Here is a 22,348-nt window from a genome sequence, read left to right on the forward strand (position 1 = left end):
CCCACAGACTTCACACAGTGGGATTTGCTATCCTTGGATAAACACAGGTCAGCAAAGAATTTCAGGTGAAGGCAAACATCATAGCCTCAGATCCTTCACTCTCTGCATACATGTGGCTTGGAGAAGCATCTGCTCAAAAATCTATGGATTGTCAGCCTTGTTGTTAGGGATCTCCATAGCCTGGTTAAGCCTGTCCCTTGAGACAGCAAACAGAGAATAATTAAACACCAGATATTCTGGGAAATAGAAGGAATGCCCATGAATGGGGAACTAGGTCCAACAACACTCTTTCTATTCATCATGCTAGCAAGGACTTCACACAAGAGACTGGATTCAAACTATAGACCCAGAGGGGTCTAAAACACTGCAGAGAGGAATCCAGAAGTGATTCCCAGACAAGTCCTTTATGACAACAGGAAGAAAATGGTAGCCCTAGAGCACAGCAGACAGAGGAATTTAGTCCTGAAGCTAAATAAGGAGTATCTCATGGACAGGGAAGCTCTCCCACCATTTCAAATACGCTTCTCATGTAAGTTGCATGAGCAAGGGTGAGATGAGCAAACCTTCCATCAGGCATTCCATGGGAACCATGACTCTTTCCATCACAGCAGATGCCTTTGGAGTAGATGACTATTCAGGGTGCACTGAGGACCTGAAGAGACATCACCTTGCAACTACAACCTGGGAGACAGAACAACTGAGCAGGCTGAAAGAAACTGTCAGCATTGTTGTGTTCCACCACCACAGCAAGACTCAGCACTCTCTGCCTTTAAGGTCTGCCTCAACACCACATTCACTCTTTATGAAGACAGACCAGACCTCAGAAGATCCATGTCCATTACACACTGCAAACCTCACCTGGGCTTGTCCTGGGCACACAAGTCACACAAGCAGTACTTACCTGTGGGAGGAGGAGGAATGGCTGCTGGCAGTGGTTTAGTAGATGGAGCTCCGGGACCTCCCTGAGGATAACCCATGTTCATGGGGCAGTTGAAAGGTGCTGAAGAGAAGTCTAGAGGAGACTGGCTTGCCACAGGGAGAGGACAGGCTGCAGGAAGCTGAGATGATGGGGCTGAGGCTGGAGTGAAGAGGGCAGGTCTGGGTGGTGGAACACCAGGAGGTGTCATGGGCATCAACTGTCCTGGCAGAGAGGGCTGACTGGAGAAAGGAGCAGGACCAACAGGTCTGACTCCCACCGGTCCAAATGGCTGAGACTGTGACACAGCTACAGACAACAAAGGGAGGGTATCAGCATCACTTGTTTCATGTGCCAACTTCTCATGACACTATCCTTCTTGGTAATAAGCCTTCCCTTCTTCAAGCCATATCCTTTAATATTCCTGCCCCCCTAGCCCTGGCTACATCAGTGAAACTGCCACCAAGCCAGCTGTGGCTTTTCCACCCCTATCAGCACACATGCAGCAACAGTTACTACAACTAGATCTGTCAGAAGCACTGAGAAGCCTCTTAGACAGCTGACTTGTTCTTTGTCAGTACAATAGGCCTGTGAGTAAAAAACTAGAGCGGCCACCCACATTGAAGGCTTTAGTCTCAGAAAACCTAGAAATAGACACAACTATCAGACAATGCTTACCTGGCCCTGAGACAGTTGCTGGATTCAAGCCCAAGTTGTACTGTGGGTATGGGTATGTGTCTCTGGAATAGACACTTGTTTGTGGACCTGTGCTGGCCTGGGAAGGGGCAACGTGGTGAGGTGTCACAGGCATTGCTGGCACTGGCTGAGGTGTGAAGAGGGAAGGCACTGAAGGCTGAGATGGTGCTGAAGGGGCAAATGATGACGGATAGTTGGGCTGCAATCAAAAAACATAGAACTTGCAAATGGCCAACAGAGTCATATGCATACACAATACTAGCAGATGCAATTTCTGTCACTTCTCAGGAAACAGAAGCTGCTGCTGTTTTTGGTGCCCTGGATGCACTCAATCAAAGGCCTTTCCCACCACGTAACTCATTCAATATGATGAGCACCACACTCTTTCAGAGTATTCTCCAGCTCTCAAAAGGATTAGTCCTCAGGAGCAAGTTCCCATATAATGACTTCCTGGAAGCACAACCAGGAGGAAATAATGAAGGAACAATAATGGAATAATAGAGATTGGAAGCAAAACTTTTTAAACAGTCTTCTTGTGCAAGAACTGAGATGAAGCTGTGAAGCCGTACTACACTAATTCTACTAAGATATCAGGGTAAAATGAGCATAGCAAAATGACCCCAGCCCCTTTCACCCTAAGATTTGAGATCTCAGTGGATCACTACACTTGTAACATTCTCCTCCAGGATCTGCATGTAGGACAGGGCTTTGTGAAAAGACGCCAGGCCGCTGACTTTTGGATTGCCACAGAGTTCGTGTTTGCTCCAGTGAAGGACATCAATGAGGAGTTCCTCAGTGTCTGCAGTTTATGTCATCTCATATTACTTCTTATGCCTTCCACAACCCAGTAGCCTTCCTCCCTCTTCCCAAGCCATGAATACCTGTGTTTAGGGCCTACCTTCTCTGGATGTCTGGGACCTGCTTTATGGGCTGCTCCTTCAAGGATGGAACCACTCTTGGCTGCTGTGGGTTTGATGACCCCTACATTGACACGAGCGTAGGGAAAAGGGGGTGGCTGCTGATCACCCACACTCTCTCCTTGAGCATGAAAGAGCCGGTCTCGGAGCTGTTCAATCAGGAGCTGAAACAAACTATGCTTTAGAAGAAGCACTTTGAGAGCCCCAGATGGAAAATGCTGGGGAGGCATTTAAAGCAGACCCTGACCTATAGCACAATGAATCAAACTGCAAAACTAACCATGTTCCCAACAGCCACCAGGAAAAAAATCACAACAAATGGTAAATGACAATCTGGGACATCACCTGCCATACTATCAGGCAGATGAAGTCTCCCTAATCCTTCCCCCAGTCTTTACAGTATTCCCTCCCCAATCCCTACCCACATTTAGGCACTAGATAGATTTATTTCAAACCGCCAGGTGACCTCCTCATTCCCTTCCTCTACAAGCTAGTTTCAAGAAGAGAGGCAGCTTCCCTGGCAAGCTGCTTCCCAATGTTGTTCTCCATCAACCATTTTACAGTTCTATAACTCTTTCCTTTTCCTTGAATCAAAGGCACTACAAAGAAAATGCAAATGAAGACAAAACCCATATCCTGGAATACCTTCCTCTCTTACCCTCTATTCTCAAGTTAGCATAACTAAGGTGAAACTTTAAGTCCTGATGCATGACAAAACCCCAGCTTTCTCTCTCATACAATCTCCCCCCATACTTCTCTTTCCCACAACAGCTTGCTGCTCACTCACCTCTTTAGAGCTGCTGGGTAGGTAATTCATTGCAGCTGCCAAGCATCCTTGTGATGCCAGGAGATTGGCATACTGGGTGATTCGTTCTGCCAAGACAGGGCCTGGTGCTGGTCCTGCAGTGCCTCGGAGCATCTCAATGGACCTGCTCAGCACCATCACCTTCTCTATAAGATCCTGAATAATACAGGGGGAAGGAAGAAATCAGACTACTCAGAATCCGACTGGTTTTACTGGTCTATCTCATGCTGAGACAATACCAGATAGCTCTCCCCACTTTCAGTTGACATCAGGGCCAATGTGGACAGAAGTTACTCCCCTCTGCACCAAATACTGTCACTGATGACCATTTCCTCAGATGCACTTGGAGAAAAAGAGGAACCAGGAAGCAAATCCTGACATTGCTACTTTAATAGTAAGGGAAGAAAAAGAAAATCAGAAGCCACAAGATTGTTCCAATCAATAATTTTACTAGGAAGCTTCTATTGTTACAGGCGATCAACTTGGAAGAGGAAGGCTTAAAACCATACCAAGAGAAATTCACTAGAAAAAAAATACTACTGCTGGCAAAAGGACCAGAAGGGTTTTAGTTACTCAAAACTCCTTCAACTCCTAGGAATGAAAGCAGTGTTTACAGCTGGAGAATGATACATGCTGATATCTGGCAACTGGGAGGGGACCAGTTTCAGAAAGCACCAGGAGTGCTGAAGATGCCTTTTTTTGCTTTTACTCAGTAGTGCGATTACAAAAGAAGGGGACTCTAGCAGAGGGCATTATCTGCAGATATCCAAGTGAAAGACTTGTCTAGCTCATTCTAGCAAGTGACAGACACAACAGGGCTTAGTCACTTAGCCAGGACTGGTTGAAGTGTAACAGATTACTGAGATTAACTCAGTTGGTCAGAGCATGGTGCTGGTAATACCAAGGTTGTGGGTTCAATCCCCATATGGGCCATTCACTTAAGAATTGGACTCGATCCTTGTGGGTCCCTTCCAACTCAGAATATTCTGTGAAATAATCAATAGGAATGAAGAGAGGTAGGTAACAACATTGACTTAGAAGTCCTGATTTATCTGCAAGGTGTTACTTCCCATATGTGATCATTCTACTTGCAGTGGGAATATCATGATCCAGACTTCATTTTATTTTGCTAAGGCTGTTCTGAAGGTACAGCAAGATAACTGCAGCATTAAGTTATACATGACAAGCACAGCAGCAAATGTATCCCAGGCTACTACCAGTAAAAAAAAGGGTATAGCTCAAACTTCCCTGACCAAAAGGAAGCTCAGAGATGACATCAGTATGTAAGAGAGGCAAGTAGGCTGTAACTCCTGTCCATGGCTGGATTTACGTGCAGTGTAAACACACAAACCCTGGCAGATTCAGAGTGCAAGCCTCCTTTCAAAGTAGGCTCATAACCCAGGCTAGGAGGAGATACCTGGGTGAGTACAAACAGGTCTCCACTGTCTACTGGAAGCCAGATACCCTGATGGGAAAATGCAGACAGTTCAGGGCTACCAGACTGGCCTAAAGAGGAGTCAAACCAACATCATAGCACCTGTACCTGTAGGGCAAGTGGTGATGAAGTCTCATGGTTTTTTACCCAGCATTCCACCAGCCTCTCCACATTGCCTGATGAGATATAGCAGAGGCAGGCATCATTGGACAGGGCTGCATCTCCCTCTGACTCCAGGCGGGCACCCAGCATGTCTAGAGAGAAGAGATGCAGCCAACATTTAACACACGCCCCTTTGGAAGAGCTCATTAACCCCAGTGCTTTGAATCTGCACCTAATTAGAATCATAGAATCATTTAGATCAGGAAAGAACATTAAGGTTGAGTCTAACTATAAACCTAGCATTGCCAAGTCCCACTAAACCAAGATTTTAAGTGCCACATATACTTGTTTAATAAATAACTCCAGGGATGGTGACTCCACCAGTTCCCTGGGCAGCCTGTCCCAATGCTTGACAACCTGTTGAGTATAGGTGGTTTTCCTAATGCCTAGTTTAAACTTCCCCTGGTGCAACTTGAGGCTGTTTCTTCCTCTCCTATCATTGCTATTTTGGAGAAGTACAACCTCCTTTTGGGTGGTTGTAGAGAGCAGTAAGGTCACTCCAATCCTCCTTTTCTCCATGCTAAACAACCCCAGTTCTCTCAGCTGCTCCTCATAAGACTTGGGATCTAGACCCTTCACCAGCTCCAATGCATAACTGTTGGATAACAGAGAAATGGGAAGGAAACCCAAAGACAACCTGAAAAAAACCTACTTTTGCACATCTGCCAATTTTTATGTCTGCCCAAACACATAAAAGAAAGAAACGACAGATTAATTCAGTGAAAAAATCCAACACTTTTTTTTTTAATTTCCAAAAGAGGTGTGGGAATTTCCAGGCAACAGTAGGGTGCTGAAACCTGTTTTAGGTGGAATGAAGCCCCACTGGACCTTTTATTGTAAATGAAATACCCTTCTCTATGGAATAAAAATCACCCTCTTCATGTCTCAGCCAAAGGATAGCAGCTATCCTGTTTTTTTTTCCATGCTACTTCTAGAGGTCACAGGAAATAACCACATACACAACTTTACACCATGATTCTCAGCTACAGTGTGCACCTATCATTCTCCTAACTCAACACACCACACTTATTTAAGTTCCAGGTAGCTGTAATGAGTAAGAAGTGCTTCCTTTTCTTAACTCTATCCACTTCTTTCTGTAAGCAGTCCAGAGGTACCCTCTGCAATGGAAATTGTAGCAAAACATAGTACACTGCATACCACAGAGCTGAGTGTAGTCTTCATGCTTTGAGTATGTTAACAAGATGGCCAGTGCCTCCTTCCAGCTCTGTAGATCACAAGTGCAAACAATATCTTGCCACTTCTGCTGCACAATGGAGGAAAGCAGCTGTAAGGGAAGCAGAAGGCCTGTCACTCACTGAAGAAAAAGATAAGCTGACAGTCTAAGTAACAGCTCACTTTGAAACACGCTTTCCACCATGCAGAGACTACTACACTCACTGTATATTAAGGTCCAACAATCTCAGCATCCCTACCTTAACAGTAATTGGAACCTGATGCCTCTAAGAAAAGTAAAAAAGCCCAACAAAGCACTTTAAAGAATATGGAAACAGCCACACTAGACAAGATTAAAGATCTAAAACATATCTTGTTTCAGAGCAGCTGGTATCAATGACTGGAAGCACAGTGTTAAGATATCCAAACCTCTGTTACACTTCCCCATTTGTAAATTAATAAGCTAGGAACTTCCTAGTTGAGCTGTTAAGGGGCAGTATGCACCACAGGTTACAAGCATGAGAAGCTGAGACAGAAACCATTACCAAAAAAAAGGAATAGAGAACACAGACATACTATGTAAAATTACCATAAAACTACCAAGATATTAGCATAAATGCAATAGGAGATGAAGAGATTCTGCTGACGTTCTACTTCCTTCATTGAAGAGAAAGCATTTCCACATATATTCAGAGAAACATTTGGCAAGCCAGTGCACACCTTCCCCTGCTCAGTGTGTACACAAAACCATCACTCACCACGGAGAGATTTGTTTTCCGCTTGGCAAAGTAGCGCTTCTGGGTTTCCTTCAGGAGGTTATCTCCACCAGCTATGGCTAAGATGATGGCATCAGCAAAGCGCTCTGCTCGCATGCACAGCTCCACTGCACCCTCAAAATTCCCCAACAAAAGGGCTTGGCTGATGAGTCCATCTGTATCTACAGAGGTGAGAAGCAGAGTCAACCCAAGGAGTCATCACTCAGATGCATTGATGGTGCTTGTCTTAAAGAGCAGGCAGTAAAAAGCAGTAACAGCTAAAAGCCCACTTAAAAGAAAATTTGGAAACTCAAAAAAACCCACTGAATTGACTCTAGGTCTTCCATCATTTAGAAGAGTCTTCTAAATTTTTAATGGGTCTCTCATCTGGAAGAAGTATTTCTATGTTCAATGTGATATGCTGCGTAACACTTGAATGGGTCATATGTTTTAAAAGTATCCATCTGCTGGTGTGAACTAGATTCTTCCTGGTCTCTCTGAATTTTCTGGTTTTCCCTCCTCTCCCCTTTTCCTAAGAGGGCAGAAACACTCTTTATGTAACATACCTTCTGTGACAGGAATCTCCAATGTGCTCATATTCTGTGGGATGAGGTTATCAAAAAAGGCTGAAGAGGAAGAAACAGCAGCTACATCATCGCTGGAATTCATCAAAAGCTGTGCAAAAAGTGCAAGAGCTTATTTAATTCACTGCACACACATATTCTACTGAAAACAGTTTAGTAGATTACAGGGTGGGATGGGGCTGCTCTCCATTTGGTTGTGCATGCTCATATAAATCTAATTTCAATTTGGAAACTCCTGTCACTGTGCAATCAATCTGCACAGTTTCACAAGGGAAGCAGCAAGAGCAGTGCTGCAATTGGCAAAGCTTAGGAGATTGATGGTGCAAGACGTGCAATGCCAACAGCACTGCTGGGCAGCATTCATCAACTCAAGTGTCAGCCCTTGAGCAAGCTGAACTATTTTGGATGGAACAGAGACAAGAACAACAAGTAAAATCTGTAAATAACAGGTTGGATCACAGCCATGTGTGGTGCTTTACTGAAATGCAGGACACAATTGCTACTCCTAGAATATCTCAGCCAGTGTTTGAGGCTTGTGAAGGTGATTACTAATCAGAGGATATAAGTTTTAGATACCTCAGAGGAGAAAAGTTTACAGTGAACCAGGCCTTGGAAGGCATCTGAAGATGGACATCCCAAAATTATGCGAAAATACATTTCAGAGGATAGAGATGAAAAAGAAAGAAATACCACAGCAGAAGCTTCACAGAGGAAATCCAGAACAGTAGCCTCAAGTTAAGCTGGGGTGAGGCTAATTCTACCACTGAAGAAATCAACACAGGTGAAGCAAAACTTCTTGCAGGAATAATAGCCAGGAGTCCTTCATTGCTCACTGGTTAGTTTTAAAGCCAGAAGGGAAAGTTATTATCATTTAGTCTGACCCTGTGAGGGTTTGATAGGCCTGTGAACTGCCCTCTGCAATGCCAGCATTGAGACCAACAAGCTGTGGTTGGAATTAGGCCTTCCAGTTCATTCTGCCCTCCTCTGCTCTCCCAAGCTGGCAAGATGTACAGGACATACCTGATCTGGTGCAGCATTTGTATCACCTGCCTCAGGAAGGGGCTGTTTATCTGGGATCCCATTACTCAAACATGAGGCAATCTAGAAAAGTAACAGACACACACAGAGTAAAGCAAAGTAAGCACCTGGACAGCAAAACTACCAAGAGACTGGCAAGCCCCAGACACAATTCCCCCAACTCTTTCACCTGTTTGAATACTTCCACCTCACCCTATTCCTGGCTGGCTGTCTATCACTGACTATTTATCCTTTTCAGAGCATTATCCATCAGTACTATGCCACACTGTCTCCACCTGTCACCTTCTTCCTGTTTGAAGAATCCCCTGAGACGCAGAGAGCTGAATGCTAAAAGAAGCTCTCACAACTGCACAGTTGTTGAACCATCCCCAGTGCACCAACAACTGAAACCAAGATAACTGGGCTCAAGATCCCTTTGGCTGCACCCTTACAAGTGCTGCATTTGCTTTTTAGTGGGGTATACTTCATGTGACTCCCAGCTGAAATTGCACACACTTTGGTCATTTGTGTGTTGTGAGATCACTTGCTCAGTTCCAGTAGGACCCCACAACCCTCCTGCAGCAGCTTTAGTCCTGTAAAGGTTTCTATCTATCGGAAATACCCCTTACCTTTTTTTGCAGATCCTCTTTACTGTAGCCCAGCAGCTTGAGAAGTTTAGTCCTGGACTCTTGCTCCAAATTCACCTGAGTCCCAATGGATATTAAAAAGACAAAAAATATGTAATATCATAGACATCTAAACACTGATAATAGTTAGCTACTTCTGGCAGCAGCAAAGTTCAGAGCTCAGTTTATAGATAAAGATTTGAACTATGAAAAGTCCACCTAATAACTATTGTGTAAAGATGTATGGAATTTAAGTTATAATCATGATAAAAGGGCAAAACTCAAGTTTGCCACAGTTACAACTGAGGTACAACTGTGTATCAAGATCACAACTGTATACATACCTAGTGTACTTGGTCATTAATTTTCTGGATAATCTAGGAATTGCCAAGCTAATCTCTTCACAAAGAAAACTGACTGATTTGAATCTGGATGAAACTGAAACAAGGTGGTTGCCTGAACTGCTAGCTGGCAGAATTGCTAGCTAATTCACAAGAATTAGTTAACTGTTACAGAAGCTCCCTGGCTGAGGATATCAGACACTCCCAAAAATTCCCACAGGCTGCACATAGCCTAATTGACAGGCACTATTTATATGCTTTAATGCATGATTTACATTCTGCAATGAGAATCTGTCTGTCTCAGTTAACTCCCGTGCTGCTTCTTCTACAGAAATGATCAAACTTACATGTGTAAAATACTTGTAAACGGTTCATTTCAGAAACTGTTCCTGCAGAAGCGGGAATGGTGCTGCAGGACACTTTTGTACAGAACCCTAGTTTGTAGTTTAAGACAATCAATTGTAATATATCCTTTATGTGCTGGAGTGGTCTCTCAGGACCACACACCAGATAGATTATAAAAAGTGACTCAAAATGACAGTTTGATGTGTCTCATTTAATGCAACTGAAGACATTGTTGCAATGGAGACCCCTTTCATCACCTAGATTAACAGCTGGCCATCCTGTTCAAGATTCCTCACACAAATATAATACTGTGGCAAATATCTCAATATTTTGCCCTCCACACAGTCTGCTACAAGTGTCTGTAAACCACTGCCAAGACTAAGCCCTGCCTCTTCAGAAGGATGACCTCTTCCTATTACCAAACTCTCATGCTACCAAATTGTCCACAAACGCTAGTCAGTCCTCATGCCACCACAGCTCTCTCCTTTGTTCTGGGGTATCTCATTGTCCATTTGGACTTCACCTTGAAAAATAACAATGTACAGCTCCACAGGCTGCAGGCAGATATAGCTTGGCAATGTGTTGAGTTGAAAAGATCCTGTTTCAGGAAGCCCAAACAAGTCCACTGAAAAGACCATTCCTAATGAAAACCAAGATAACCTCCAAGACCTCAACTTTCAGTAGAAAAATAAGAAGTATATTCATTCAATTCCATTTTATATTTTAAAGAACAGGAATATAAAGGGCTAGAGAGGATCATATTCCACCCCAGGACCACAGAAGAACTGACCTCTGTATTTCACCACAGCCTTCCTACCTTCAAGAAGTTCCAGAGGTTCTCATCAAATGGCAACTTGGCTGTCTGGATCTTGCCCTGGCAGTAATCAAGGAGGTTCCCTGACTGCAAGGCCATCTGCAGTTCTTTGGATCGGAGTAAAAATTCAGTTTCAGTAGTGACTTGACTGATGAATACCTGGTGTGGATAAGTCTGCTGCATTTGCTGTCCAGGAGCTTTGGTTAGACCAAAGGTAATCAGTTTTCCTCCAAACTGAGAATGACAGAAGAAGACACAGTAAGTATTCTTATAAACAAAGGTGAAAGCTACTCAGTTCTTCATTTAGCAAGACAGACCCAAGCTCCAGCAGCAATCACAAGGAACCCAAGAATTTGGTGTGCATGGATGGTATGAGCACTGAGGGAGCTCTCATTACTAGCCCTTCAGCTGAATTCAACACTGATAAACTTGACACTTGTGCATATCCGATCAGCCTAGCCAATTGCAAGTGCCAGAGAGGCACAGAGGAAAAAGTACCCTTGAACAGAACTGTTAGTTCTTTTGTTACATGGAGAGGCAGACTGCCATGATAAAAACTATCAGGTGAAGAACAGGCGCTATACAGACAAAGGACAAGTCAAGCAACAGGCTAAAAGAATAATTCAGCCATCCAATTTAGGAGGAAAGATGTGAGGAAAATTAAATGCCTGGATAGGAAAGAGACAGAGGAGAATGGGAATGCATGCCAGCCTGCAAGGACAGCTTTTACAAATTTTTCTTAGATTATATTGACTTCTACTTATAATCTCCCATTCTCTGCTACAGGACTCTCTTGTTGAAAATATATCTGAATATTGAGAGTAAACAAACTTCACTTCATGGGACACTACAATGCACCTTAAACAGGCATTAAGACAACTAACAACAGGTTCCTCCAGTCAAAGCAAAGGATTGTGTCACAAGACAACACATCTATTGCATTTTCAGCTAAGGATGCTCCATTCACTTACTGCAAATGAAACCCCCACAGGCCTGCGAATCCACTTGGGTGGTTTTTTTAACGGTGGAATCAAGGTGGTCTGAGTTACTTGCTCTGGCACCTGCAGAGGAGGAAGGCTCTGTCCTGTGCCAAAGGGATCCAGGTTGTTGAAGGAGGAAGAGATCTAGAATCAGATGGAAATAGGAAGAAAATGTAATTCAATTCCTCTCTGTATGGAGTAAGCATGAAAAATGAAGCAAGTACAGCACCTCTTTCTGGAATACCACTGAGTCCCTATACAAGAGAAATGGCATTCCAAAACAGTTCCAGCAATCGTTTCTCAAGGAAGTTTTACCCTAAGAGATTTTCAAGTAGTTTTTCCTTAGCAAGATGCAAATTTCCTAATAAAGCACTGCTAGCCCTAGCACACAGCTCAAACAGAGGAGTTGCAAAACTACTTGTTTTTTGCAAGACAATGACAACATATGGTCAAAAGTTGTCCAACTTATTTCTTGTTTTTCCCACAGAGGAATTCTGACTCCCTTTTTGTTGCTGGAATCTTTCAGTTGGGTTAGTTTCAAGGACTGTCTCAAGCTTTTTTGGCTTCAATGAGATTGAAGAAATACAACTTTCTTGTCTAGACAAGACAGTGACAAAAGTGGCCCCTGAGCCAGATTTCTTACATTTAGGGAGTCAGTGAACATATATACAACGCTGTTCACAAGCATTTTTCATTTTTAACATTGTTCGCATAGATTTTTTGTTTGCTAAAGATAATCCTGTTCAAGTTTGGACTGTAGGGAACAGCTTTATAACTCAGCTAACCAGCATGCCCAAAAGGAAGCAACATCAGGCTGATCAAGCTAAGGCTGACAAATCTTAGAATCACAAGCAATATTTTGTCTTTCTTCAGAGGAAACTAATTCCAAAGAAAGAATAGTTCTTGAGGAACAGCTTATATCCAAGAGACAAAACACCCTAAACCTTAAAGAAATAAATATACATAACCAGGTCTGCAATAGAGTTTCTGTCCTAAGACTGTTGAATTCATAAGAGAAAGACCTCTTGGTCACAAACTCCCTGTCACCATAACTGTTATTATCTCCTGCTTGTGCTCTTACTTGATATTCAATTTATTCAGGAATTATTCAACACTACTGTTCCCCAATTTTGAACAGTGGAAGTGTGATGCATACACATGAAGAATGCAGAGAAAGAAAATTCTCCATGGGTTAAATAAATCCTTAATCTCCCGCAGCTGTTGCTTGATAAAGTATTTTCTGTCTCTTGCAAATCCTATGAAACTGAACCCAGTCAGCTGTAAATGACTATATAAATAACACTTAAGCCAGTTCATATGTATTCTCTTAAAACCTGTATTGTAAGGTATTTGTTGGCTGGGACAGAGGGAGGGAATTAAAAGACTAGACACCAGATTAAAATTAAAATTTTAGACAGTAGTGACATTTAATCTGTTCAGAATTTGCTCATCTATTCATTGGCTAAGTAATGGGTTTCAGTATCAAAAATATTAACATGCTCAAAGTTGTAGTCAAAAGACTTGAGGAAAATTGATAATAGTGCTTTATAAGCCACTTTATAAAATTACCTTCTAAACTAATGAAGAATAACATATCCTATTAATTAGTATCAATGTATTTAATGTTAACCTAATAACAAGAAAAGCTTGTGTACTGCTTTATTTTTAGGCTAATAGTAATAACAATAAAATGTATCTTAACATCACAACTGCGCTCGCTCTCGGTTTTCTTTACACACCTTGTCAGAGGCAATGTGGTCTCTCTTTGGGATCTGGTGGGATTATTAAACCCTCATACAGGCAGCTTCTGGTTCCCACACCATACAGCCATAGGTCCAGGTGTGTGGGAAAGATTGCATTGCTTAAAAGTGACCCTTGTTACACACGTGTGCTTCCAGCACTCTGAGCAGTCATGAGAGAAACTGCCAGTCTGTCAAGGTCTAACACGGTCACAGGACTTTACCTTGTCAGCCTGTGTCTTCTGCTGAGCTTCTAAGTTCCCACCCATAACAGAATAAATGTTGATCCACCCATCAAAAGTGGCAGCAGAGAAGACTGAAGGATTCCTAGGACACCACTGGACATCAAAGCACCACTGACTCCGAATGGGCAACTCATACACCACCTATCACAGAAAGAGAGAAGATGGAAGCACAACACAAGAGCCTCCTGCTTTCCCCAAATTACTTGCCCACAGCAAGCCTGTCACTTTATTTACATGTCATCATTGCATACAAATCTCTTATTTTTGCTTCTTGAAGGGTGCATTTGCAACCAAATTATAGCACCTCGAGTCCAAACAGCTGAAAGTCACAGAAAACTCACATTAAACTGGATTCTGACTGTAGAATAAAATCCAAAATTGAGAAGTCACTTTTGCTCTGCTTCCTGAGTACTACTTCATCAGAGTATTATAGCATTGTCACATTTGCTGTTAACCGAGGGAGAGACACCAGAAAACAACACAATAAAACCAGAAGTCAAGAGGCAAGAATGTGTCATGAGCAAGAACACAAACAGAAAGAATAGTGTGGAGTAACAAATGTGACAAGGAAAATAAAGAGCCTAAAGAAAAAAAAATAGAATAAGAAGAGAGGAAGGTAATAGCTGCACATGAACTATAAAGGGCATTGCAGCCAACAAGTTTATGGCTCAGCATTCAAAAAGCCAAAGTTCAATTCACAGACTTCCTGCCTGATGTTGGGCAACTCACTAACACAGCCTTGACTTTAAACCTCCCATTTGTAAAATGAACATATTTCTTCTATGGTTTACAGAAACAAAGTATAGACAATCACAGCTTCATCTTCTGTTGCAACATGATCCGTGTTTTCTGTTCGAGATAGAAGCAAATTAATAATTTGCTTATATTAAAATCTAGATTGCCAAACAGAAAAACTAACAAACAAATCCCAAGAAACCAAACATCCCCCAAAGCCAAAGAAACCAATACTTCCCTCAAACTTACGAGATCAGCCATTCTGTATAACTGTATTAATTCTTAATACTGCAAAACTTTCCAACCTTTTTTACTTGAAAATTTGCTGTTCATTGGTAACAAGTCAAAAAGAGCCCCCTAACAGTAGTTTATACACAGAAGTCTAATTTGAACTTGGACTCTGCACATCTACAGCAGCATGCAGGCCAGCCACAGTATTTTTTTAAGTTTTCCACTAAAAGACAGTGAAAATATTTTTGTAAAAATTAGACATCAGGAACGTTTCAGAGTCTGAATCTCTTCTAACCACTAGAGATCTAGACAAAGTGAGCATCAAATCACATGAAACTACAAAAGCAGCATTGCATGCATTTTAGGAAAACAGATTCATTTTTTTCCTTGTCTCCAAGGCAAAAGTGGCCAGTGAGTGATATTGTCCCATGAAATTAATCTACCCTGGGGCTCCCATCTGGACTTTGCTCAGTATTGTTAGAACACTTTCCCCATGCTATCATCAAGATCAATGTCCAAAGTTCAGTTTTATCCAGGATCTCCACATTGAATGAATGGGTGTGCATAAATAAAATTATAAATAGCCCCACTTTAATTTAGGTGATACCTAAATATACCAAGTATGGTAATTCTGAGATACATGACTAGATAAGCACATACATATGAAACCATTTTGCTATAAAGTTTACATGCATTGTTTAACGACACTGTTCCCTTCTCAGTAACCCTCTCCAACATGTGCTCCTTGGTCTCCTTCAAATTCCTTCCCAAATAAACTTACTATTCTAGGAGGAGGAAAAAGAAACACATGGAAAGAGAGAACTCTAAAGTGTTAGCATAGCAAGAGTAATCATAAGTAATTGAAACTAAATTTTAAGTTAAAGTTTTCTTCCCTCTCTGATCTCTGGACAAAGATGTATCTATTTCAGTCTGGATATGGACCACACTCGTTCACTTCAGAAAGAGTGCATAAGACATGCTTGAGGGAATTACATTGGCACTCCACAAGGATAAAGGGAAGGACACACACACAGCAAAGCACACAGTATAAAGCAGACCCTGTGTACTGATAGCTGTGGTTACGTACCTCTCCCATACTTGGGTTCCAGCACAAGATTCGGTTGTCTTTGGCACTACTCAACAGCAGTTCAGGGTCAGCCTGGCACCAAGAAACAGAGAGAACTCCCCTAAAATAGATCAGAAAGAAATCAGTCATATTTCCTGTACAGTTTGTTCTGCCATCCAGTCGCTAAGAAAGCACCATGCACCAGCACCTTGGCTCAGAAATGCAAGTTCTCATCTCTACCTTCAATCAGATTCATCTGGGAAAGAAAGCAGGCCCAGGAGAAAATCATAGCTCCCCTAAGTCCAGTCTCCCAGCTGTCTGCCTTGAAAAGATGTAACACGACATGCAAGTCCTCACCTGGTGTGCCCTTCCAGCTGGCTAAGAGGAGAGGTAGCAAAGCGTAAGTCCCATATTTGGATCACTGGCAAACGGTCATCCTCAGAGGAAAGGATTAGCTGGGTTGCAACTTCTGGATGCCAGGCCATTCCTGAGCAATGCATCTAGGGACAAAAATAGCACAGGCTGAAAATTCAGCAATGCAAGTTGGCAACAGCACAAATGGACCAAAGCCATGCCATTCTGTACTGAACTCGCCTAGAATGCTTGACATAAACCAAGTCTAGTAATGTCTTGCTCCAGGCAGCAAGCATTTCTACCATCTCTTCACAGCAAAACCAACCCCACTAACCACATAGAAATCAAAGCCTAAAGCTGACCTAGGAAGAAAGCTGGGAGGCTTTTCATAAATGAGTTGCAAACACAGAAACTGAATGCAAGAGTGCATGAATTTTAAGAACACTAAGAGGCCTTGTTTCCCCATTTCATTCAGGAAAGAGGAAAAAGAGGTGCTACATCTTGATGCTACATCTCCAAGAGAACAAGTTCCAACACCTCCTAGAATAAAACCACTTGTCCCAAGAGTCTGTGCCACTATGTAGTCCCATGTGGCACGTTGTAAGCTAGATAGAGATGCAACCTTTTCTCCACTCACTCTGTTGCTGTGGTCACTGACTTTGATGATGGGCTCATTCTTCCTGAGGTCCCAGACCACAGCCTTGCCGCTGGGGTGAGCGGAGGACAGGATATGCTGCACCTGCCGATTCCAAGACACCACACTGATGTCTTCATGCGGCTGCCAAGACAGGAAAGGCCACACATCCATTATTCCCAAGGTGAGGGAACACTCACAGGAGTCTGTCAATAGTTTAACTGAAGGATTAGGGACTTGATGATACATAGATTCCTCTCTTCAGCTGCTGATCAACTAACTGGAAATACCAGCAGCACTAAAAATAGACTAGGGAAAGTCCTTTACTCAGAGTACAGTGGAAACTAAAATTCTATAGGGGAATGTCACCTGGAAAAGTACCTCTGCATTTGATGAACAGGCACTGGATTCTACATTGGCCAATTGTGTTATAAATCACTCCAGATAGAACTGCAGCAAAGCACACATATATGTTTCTACCCCAACTTCTCAGATGAACTTAAATGGAAAGATGACCTTGTGCAACATTTCAGGAGTGCACTGAAATGGAAAACAATGAAGTATTCATGCCTAATTGCTGATATTGTATCTACTGCAATGCAGGAGATAGGCAAGGAAACAAACAGGAGACTTACTGGAGGAAAAACCTGGACTGCTTTTACTGAAGTTTACTATGATTTTTCTACTTTCAGGAGTTGATTGCCCTGAATAATACAATAAGCATCAGAAGATCAGAAACTTCTTCCTCTTCAAACTCAGGAAATATTATCTGGGAGCAATAGACAAGATGCATTTAATGGCTCACTGGCTCTGCTAGGGATATGACTTTCATGAGATATGAAAAGCCTCAGCTGAAGCCTAAAATAAATTCATTCCTCAGAGAAGGTCCAATAAACCTTCTTAATCCATCACACATGCCCCAGCTGGATCACAAGATAAACTGGTCAGTTACTTGATTCAAATCCACAAAGAGCTTACCCATCCATGCAAAGTGCATCCTTCCAGAGCTTGCCAGTCTACCTCCCCTCCCTTTACAACACTTCTTCCACGCCCAAGAATGAAATCAATCAGTCTCTTCTGATTCATCTCTCTCCTGACAGACTTCAAAGTCATCCCCTTTCACAGACTGACTGACTAGGCTAGGATTCTCCACACACATCTGTTTGTCTCGCCTACTGAGATACAAAACTGCACAAGTATTGCCCAGAGGAAAACTCATTTACCTGTGATTTAGTCCCCGGAGTCATAGGCACACTGAAATTATTCAAGTCCCAGATGAAAATTTCAGAATCATTGGCTCCAGAAGCCAAGAGATTATTCTGTAGGGAAAAAAAGGAAATGCTCAGTTGCGATTCCTGCTCACAGATTTCTTAAAAATAAATGGAAGCAAAAACCCCAAAATCTTCTATAGTGAGATGAGAGCTGTATTTCACAGCCACTGGCATGCATAAAGATACTAACTGGATTATAAACCAAGCACATCTCTGGCCTCCGTGCCATCCACTGCAGCATAGTACAGACACATTTAAAAAATGGCTGCTGTTAATCACGATGCAATTCTGCCACAAGCCTTGAAGCCACCGTCTCTGGCCAGCTGAGCCTTTGCCTGGCATCAAGGACATTTCTTCTGAGAAGATGCAAGTTTCTCACAACTGACTGCAGACAACTTTCCATTTGCCTTTGCGCTACCACAAGAAACATGTTCTGTTCACTCCTCATTTATGTTGCAGTCCTTTCAAATGTGATCAGAGCCCCACTGAATTAAACACCAACTGAACAAATAAAAAAATAAAAGTTTTTATTTTGAAAGGACAATGGTTTGACATGTAACAATATTACAAGACATGTTTTTATAGAGAGGTATGTGATTTGAACAAGATCACAGGAGAATTCAGAGGCAAAGCTGTGAAAAGAACCCAAATCTGAGTCTCAAACCAGTCTTGTGTGACAACTACTGTGCCTCTTAAGTTAAAACTTGTCCCTTCACTTTATGAATCTATACACAAAGGAACATATTTTCTAACATGGAGATTCACTTTCCTTTGGTATCTTTATGTTACACACCTGGAAAGGGTTGAAGTCAAGAGCTCGAACAGGCCCTGAGTGCTTCTCTGCCTGCGCAATGACGGGGTCGCCCTTGGAAGCCAGGACGCGGTGCACGCTGTACATGGTCAGCACTCCGTTATCCCCCCCACCAATGAGCACTCCAGAGGACTCTGCAGACCCATTGCCAAAGTTCCCCCAGATCAGCTTGTGAAACCTAAAACAAGAAGAAAATAAAGCTGGCATAGGCCATGATGTTTGGTGGAAATCAAGACACCCTCTTCATTACCAAAACTCACATCCCTGTTTCAACCTATCAAACATATCCATTGCACTTTAAACAATCATCTCCCTTTTAAGAGGACTGCGGCTCTTGCATGCAAAAAAAGAAATAAGCTTCCTTCCAATGACTTTTCAATGAAATTTAAAAGGGAAGAGCTTGTCTCCAATTTTTCGGCTGTTTTGTTGGTTGTTTAAAACTTTTAGGACCTCACATGGGATTTGGTGAGTACAATCCTCTAGCCTACACTTTACTGAAAATTAGTTAAGAGATCTATGTGCCTTCATTTGCAGACCTGTTATCTAAAAAATATGTTTACACCATTTAAAATCTGCTAGTTAGAAATCCAGGCTGTGTTTCACAAGGGGCAGACATCACCTACACTGATAAGCCTAAGAAATCATCTTGCTTTAAAGAGCTGGAAAGTAAGTTTCACTCTCTCAATAGTCTCTTCAGGGCAAATTGTTAGCCCCAGCAAATTCACACTATACATAATATCTCTACTGACTGACTACCACACAAGTAATTTCAGACTTCTCTAATAGTCTACCTGCTCTACTTTTATAACCAATATGATCTCTATCAAAAAAAAATGTTCTGTTTTTGAAGAGAGGTCAGTTAATTCAAAACATCACTTTATATGCTGTAAACATTCTCCTGCTCTCCTTTCTCACACCAGAAAACCTTTTTCATTTTCATTGATTGATACATCAGTATGAACCTCTAGTACCTGTTTGAGGCAGGAAGTGCTCCTTTCTGCTTCATATCCAGGGAGGGATCCCTGAAGTCAGCCTCAAATATTTCCAAGGTGGCATTTGTACTGAAGGACGCATCCAGTTGTTGGGCAGATGTTCCTAGTACAAGAAATACAAGAGCAATGCAAGTGGACATTTTTATCAAAAGCACAACATACAAAAAGAGTAAGGCACTGAAAACCTATTCTTCATAGTCAACACAACCTTGCTGTTGTAACAGTTCAAAAGAGGACATGTTTGAACACCTCAGAAAAAAGAATCAACAATTATGACAAACTTTGAAAGAAATTAAAAGTTCTTCAGGAACTTGATCACCAAAGTTACTGTTACACAGATAACTTTCTTTCTTGGGATAGGTGCAACTCATGCACCTTCCTCCAAGTAACTATGGCTTTTGATATTAATTCTTCTCTAAATTACAAAGGCACTGACATAATGAAATCCAGCTACAGTTACAATCCCAAGTATTCTGCATACTGCTCCTCAATCATGACATGTCTTAATCAGACCTTGTAAAGCTACTCTACAGACTAAGTTCTTCAGCTGTAACCTACTAAACATGCCTCAACAACCCACAGACACTAGCAGTCACAAACTGGTAGGTTCCTTCTTTCTCCTTATTCATATGGAATAAAAGCTACAGGTTGATTTAACATTGCCTAGTGGGACACTGCCAGGCAAACTGTCCCCCAGTTACCACAGGGATGCTTACAGCATAGAAAGTGCCCAAAGGACTATTAAAAAGCAGTACAATTTATGAAACCACACAGCTTCTGATCTAAAGCAAACTGAAGCCAAGACCTTTGGTTCAATCAAAACCCTGGCCTTGTTGTCTGCAAACTTCCCCAATGTAAATCCTTCCCAGAGGCTGCAGCTCTTCACAGAGGATCCAGTGTGGGTCCCCTCCATGGGGTGGTCTTTCAGAACAGATTGCTCCAACCTCAGTTCCCCATAGGGTCAGGAGTCCTGCCAGCAAACCTGTTCCAGCATGGGCTCCTCTCTCCATGGGGCCACAGGCCCTACCAAGAGCCTGCTCCAGAGTGGGCTTTCTACAGGGCCACAGCATCCTTTGGCATCCACCTGCTCCAGCATGGTGGATTGTAGCTGGGTATCTGTTCCACCACAGACCTCCATGGGCTGTGGGAGCGAGAGCCTGCCTCACTAAGGTCTTCACCAGGGGCTGCAGGGGAATCTCTGCTCTGGCACCTGACACACCTCCAGCCCATCCTTCTGCATGGAACTCAGTGCCTGACTGCAGCATTGTTTCTCTCCCATATTCTCACTCCTCTCTTGTGCTTCAGTTACGCATGGCATTTTTTCTCCCTCTTGTTAACAATGTTACCCCAGAGGCACTCCCTCTGCCAGGCTCGCCCTGGGACAGGGATGGGTCCATCTGGAAGGTGGCTGGCACCAGTGCCAGCAGGCACAGCAGGAGCTCCTGGCAGCTTCTTACAGGAGCCACCCCAGCTACCAAAGCCTTACCATGCAAACCCAACAAAACCACCAGAGCTGTCAGCTCCACAGACAAACTTGCCTGCTGCCAAACAGTGAATAGTCTCACTTTTTGTTTCAGGAAATAAAATTACTATAAGAATAGTGATTAATTAATAAAATCAACAAAATAAAATTTAAGGTTTTACAAAAGTACCGAAAATAGAATGTTAACCAAAACAGGCAACTTTACAGATAAGAGGTTTATAGTATTTGATTGTCAAGCTACATGATTATGACTGAAGACAGAGAAGTACAAGTGACCTTAAACAAACATTACTTGAATTAACTTTTTCCCCCACAGGCATAGGACGTGTGTAATGCAGAACATCAAGCAGTGTTGGAGTCTTAATTAGAAATCAAAAAAATCATGTATTCAACCTTTGAAAAATCACTCACATTTAAAATGTCAAAGTTGGTCACAGAAGTAATTCTCTACCAGTTACTTTAAACATAAAAGCTGTAGTGTTTTTGGTATATTGGTTGTAAGTTTTCCAGGGACTATCAAGGTGGAAACTGTTGAAAGCTAAAACCCATACAACCCTACATAATATTTTTCTGTGATTCATACTCTAATATTCACAAATTGTGAAGAACTTTACCTGTTGCTAGGTAAATAGGGTGGTTGTTTGCTGGACTCCATGCCTGCACAGCTGTTCGCTCAATTTCTTTTAGCTTCATTTTCTAGACTCTGAAAGAAATTTCACACAGAGTTTAGAACAGAGAGACACAGTTGATGTGAAAATATTCTCATCAGAAACATGATGAGAACACCCTGCTCTCAAAACAGTGAAGTTAATTGCTACTTCCTGAGGCAGTGAATACTGGAATAAATCAGGATATTTGACAATTCATTAAACCTGCCCCAACCCCCCCCGCAAAATCCCACTGTCTGACCCCAGATTTTCTTTCATATATAGCTCTCTTTTTGATATGTCCCAATTACAGGAGAGTTTCAGAAAAAAAGAAGGGGGTCTAAATTAACATACTCAAGTCTTCACTGCAGGCTGGCTTAAATCAGCTGCAGAAATTAATTTAAACAAATGTATTTTGATCTAGCACTAGTTGCTCTCTCCAAACAAGCTAATGTCAGTATATACATAAGCAAAAAGGGAGCAGAAGGAATCTCAGGGCAGGCTAAATTCCAAGCAGAAAAGTGACGTGGCAACAGAAAACAAAGTGCAATGCTATCGTGTGCCAATTCAGTTC

At 42.3% G+C, this 22,348-nt stretch overlaps 1 protein-coding gene across 2 annotated transcripts in view; it reads right to left on the reverse strand.

Moving 5' to 3' along the window:
- Nucleotides 1-22,348, reverse strand: part of SEC31B (SEC31 homolog B, COPII coat complex component) — a 35,074-nt gene that overhangs the window by 8,864 nt on the left and 3,862 nt on the right. For both annotated transcript variants that reach the window (XM_036385875.2, XM_036385874.2), the window contains exons 2-21: nt 21,742-21,830; nt 19,624-19,747; nt 18,635-18,830; nt 17,794-17,889; nt 16,574-16,714; nt 15,940-16,082; nt 15,604-15,703; nt 13,530-13,691; nt 11,558-11,710; nt 10,590-10,820; nt 9,090-9,164; nt 8,464-8,544; nt 7,426-7,534; nt 6,863-7,041; nt 6,090-6,216; nt 4,878-5,023; nt 3,317-3,490; nt 2,511-2,693; nt 1,595-1,811; nt 902-1,225 (exon numbers count right to left, since the gene is read on the reverse strand). In XM_036385875.2, the coding sequence (XP_036241768.1) occupies nt 902-1,225; nt 1,595-1,811; nt 2,511-2,693; nt 3,317-3,490; nt 4,878-5,023; nt 6,090-6,216; nt 6,863-7,041; nt 7,426-7,534; nt 8,464-8,544; nt 9,090-9,164; nt 10,590-10,820; nt 11,558-11,710; nt 13,530-13,691; nt 15,604-15,703; nt 15,940-16,082; nt 16,574-16,714; nt 17,794-17,889; nt 18,635-18,830; nt 19,624-19,747; nt 21,742-21,820 (3,040 nt within the window). In that variant the 5' untranslated portion in view covers nt 21,821-21,830. The remainder of the gene's footprint in view (nt 1-901; nt 1,226-1,594; nt 1,812-2,510; nt 2,694-3,316; nt 3,491-4,877; nt 5,024-6,089; nt 6,217-6,862; nt 7,042-7,425; nt 7,535-8,463; nt 8,545-9,089; nt 9,165-10,589; nt 10,821-11,557; nt 11,711-13,529; nt 13,692-15,603; nt 15,704-15,939; nt 16,083-16,573; nt 16,715-17,793; nt 17,890-18,634; nt 18,831-19,623; nt 19,748-21,741; nt 21,831-22,348) is intronic.

The sequence above is a fragment of the Molothrus ater genome, chromosome 8 (assembly GCF_012460135.2).
Source record: "Molothrus ater isolate BHLD 08-10-18 breed brown headed cowbird chromosome 8, BPBGC_Mater_1.1, whole genome shotgun sequence".
NCBI lineage: Eukaryota > Metazoa > Chordata > Aves > Passeriformes > Icteridae > Molothrus > Molothrus ater.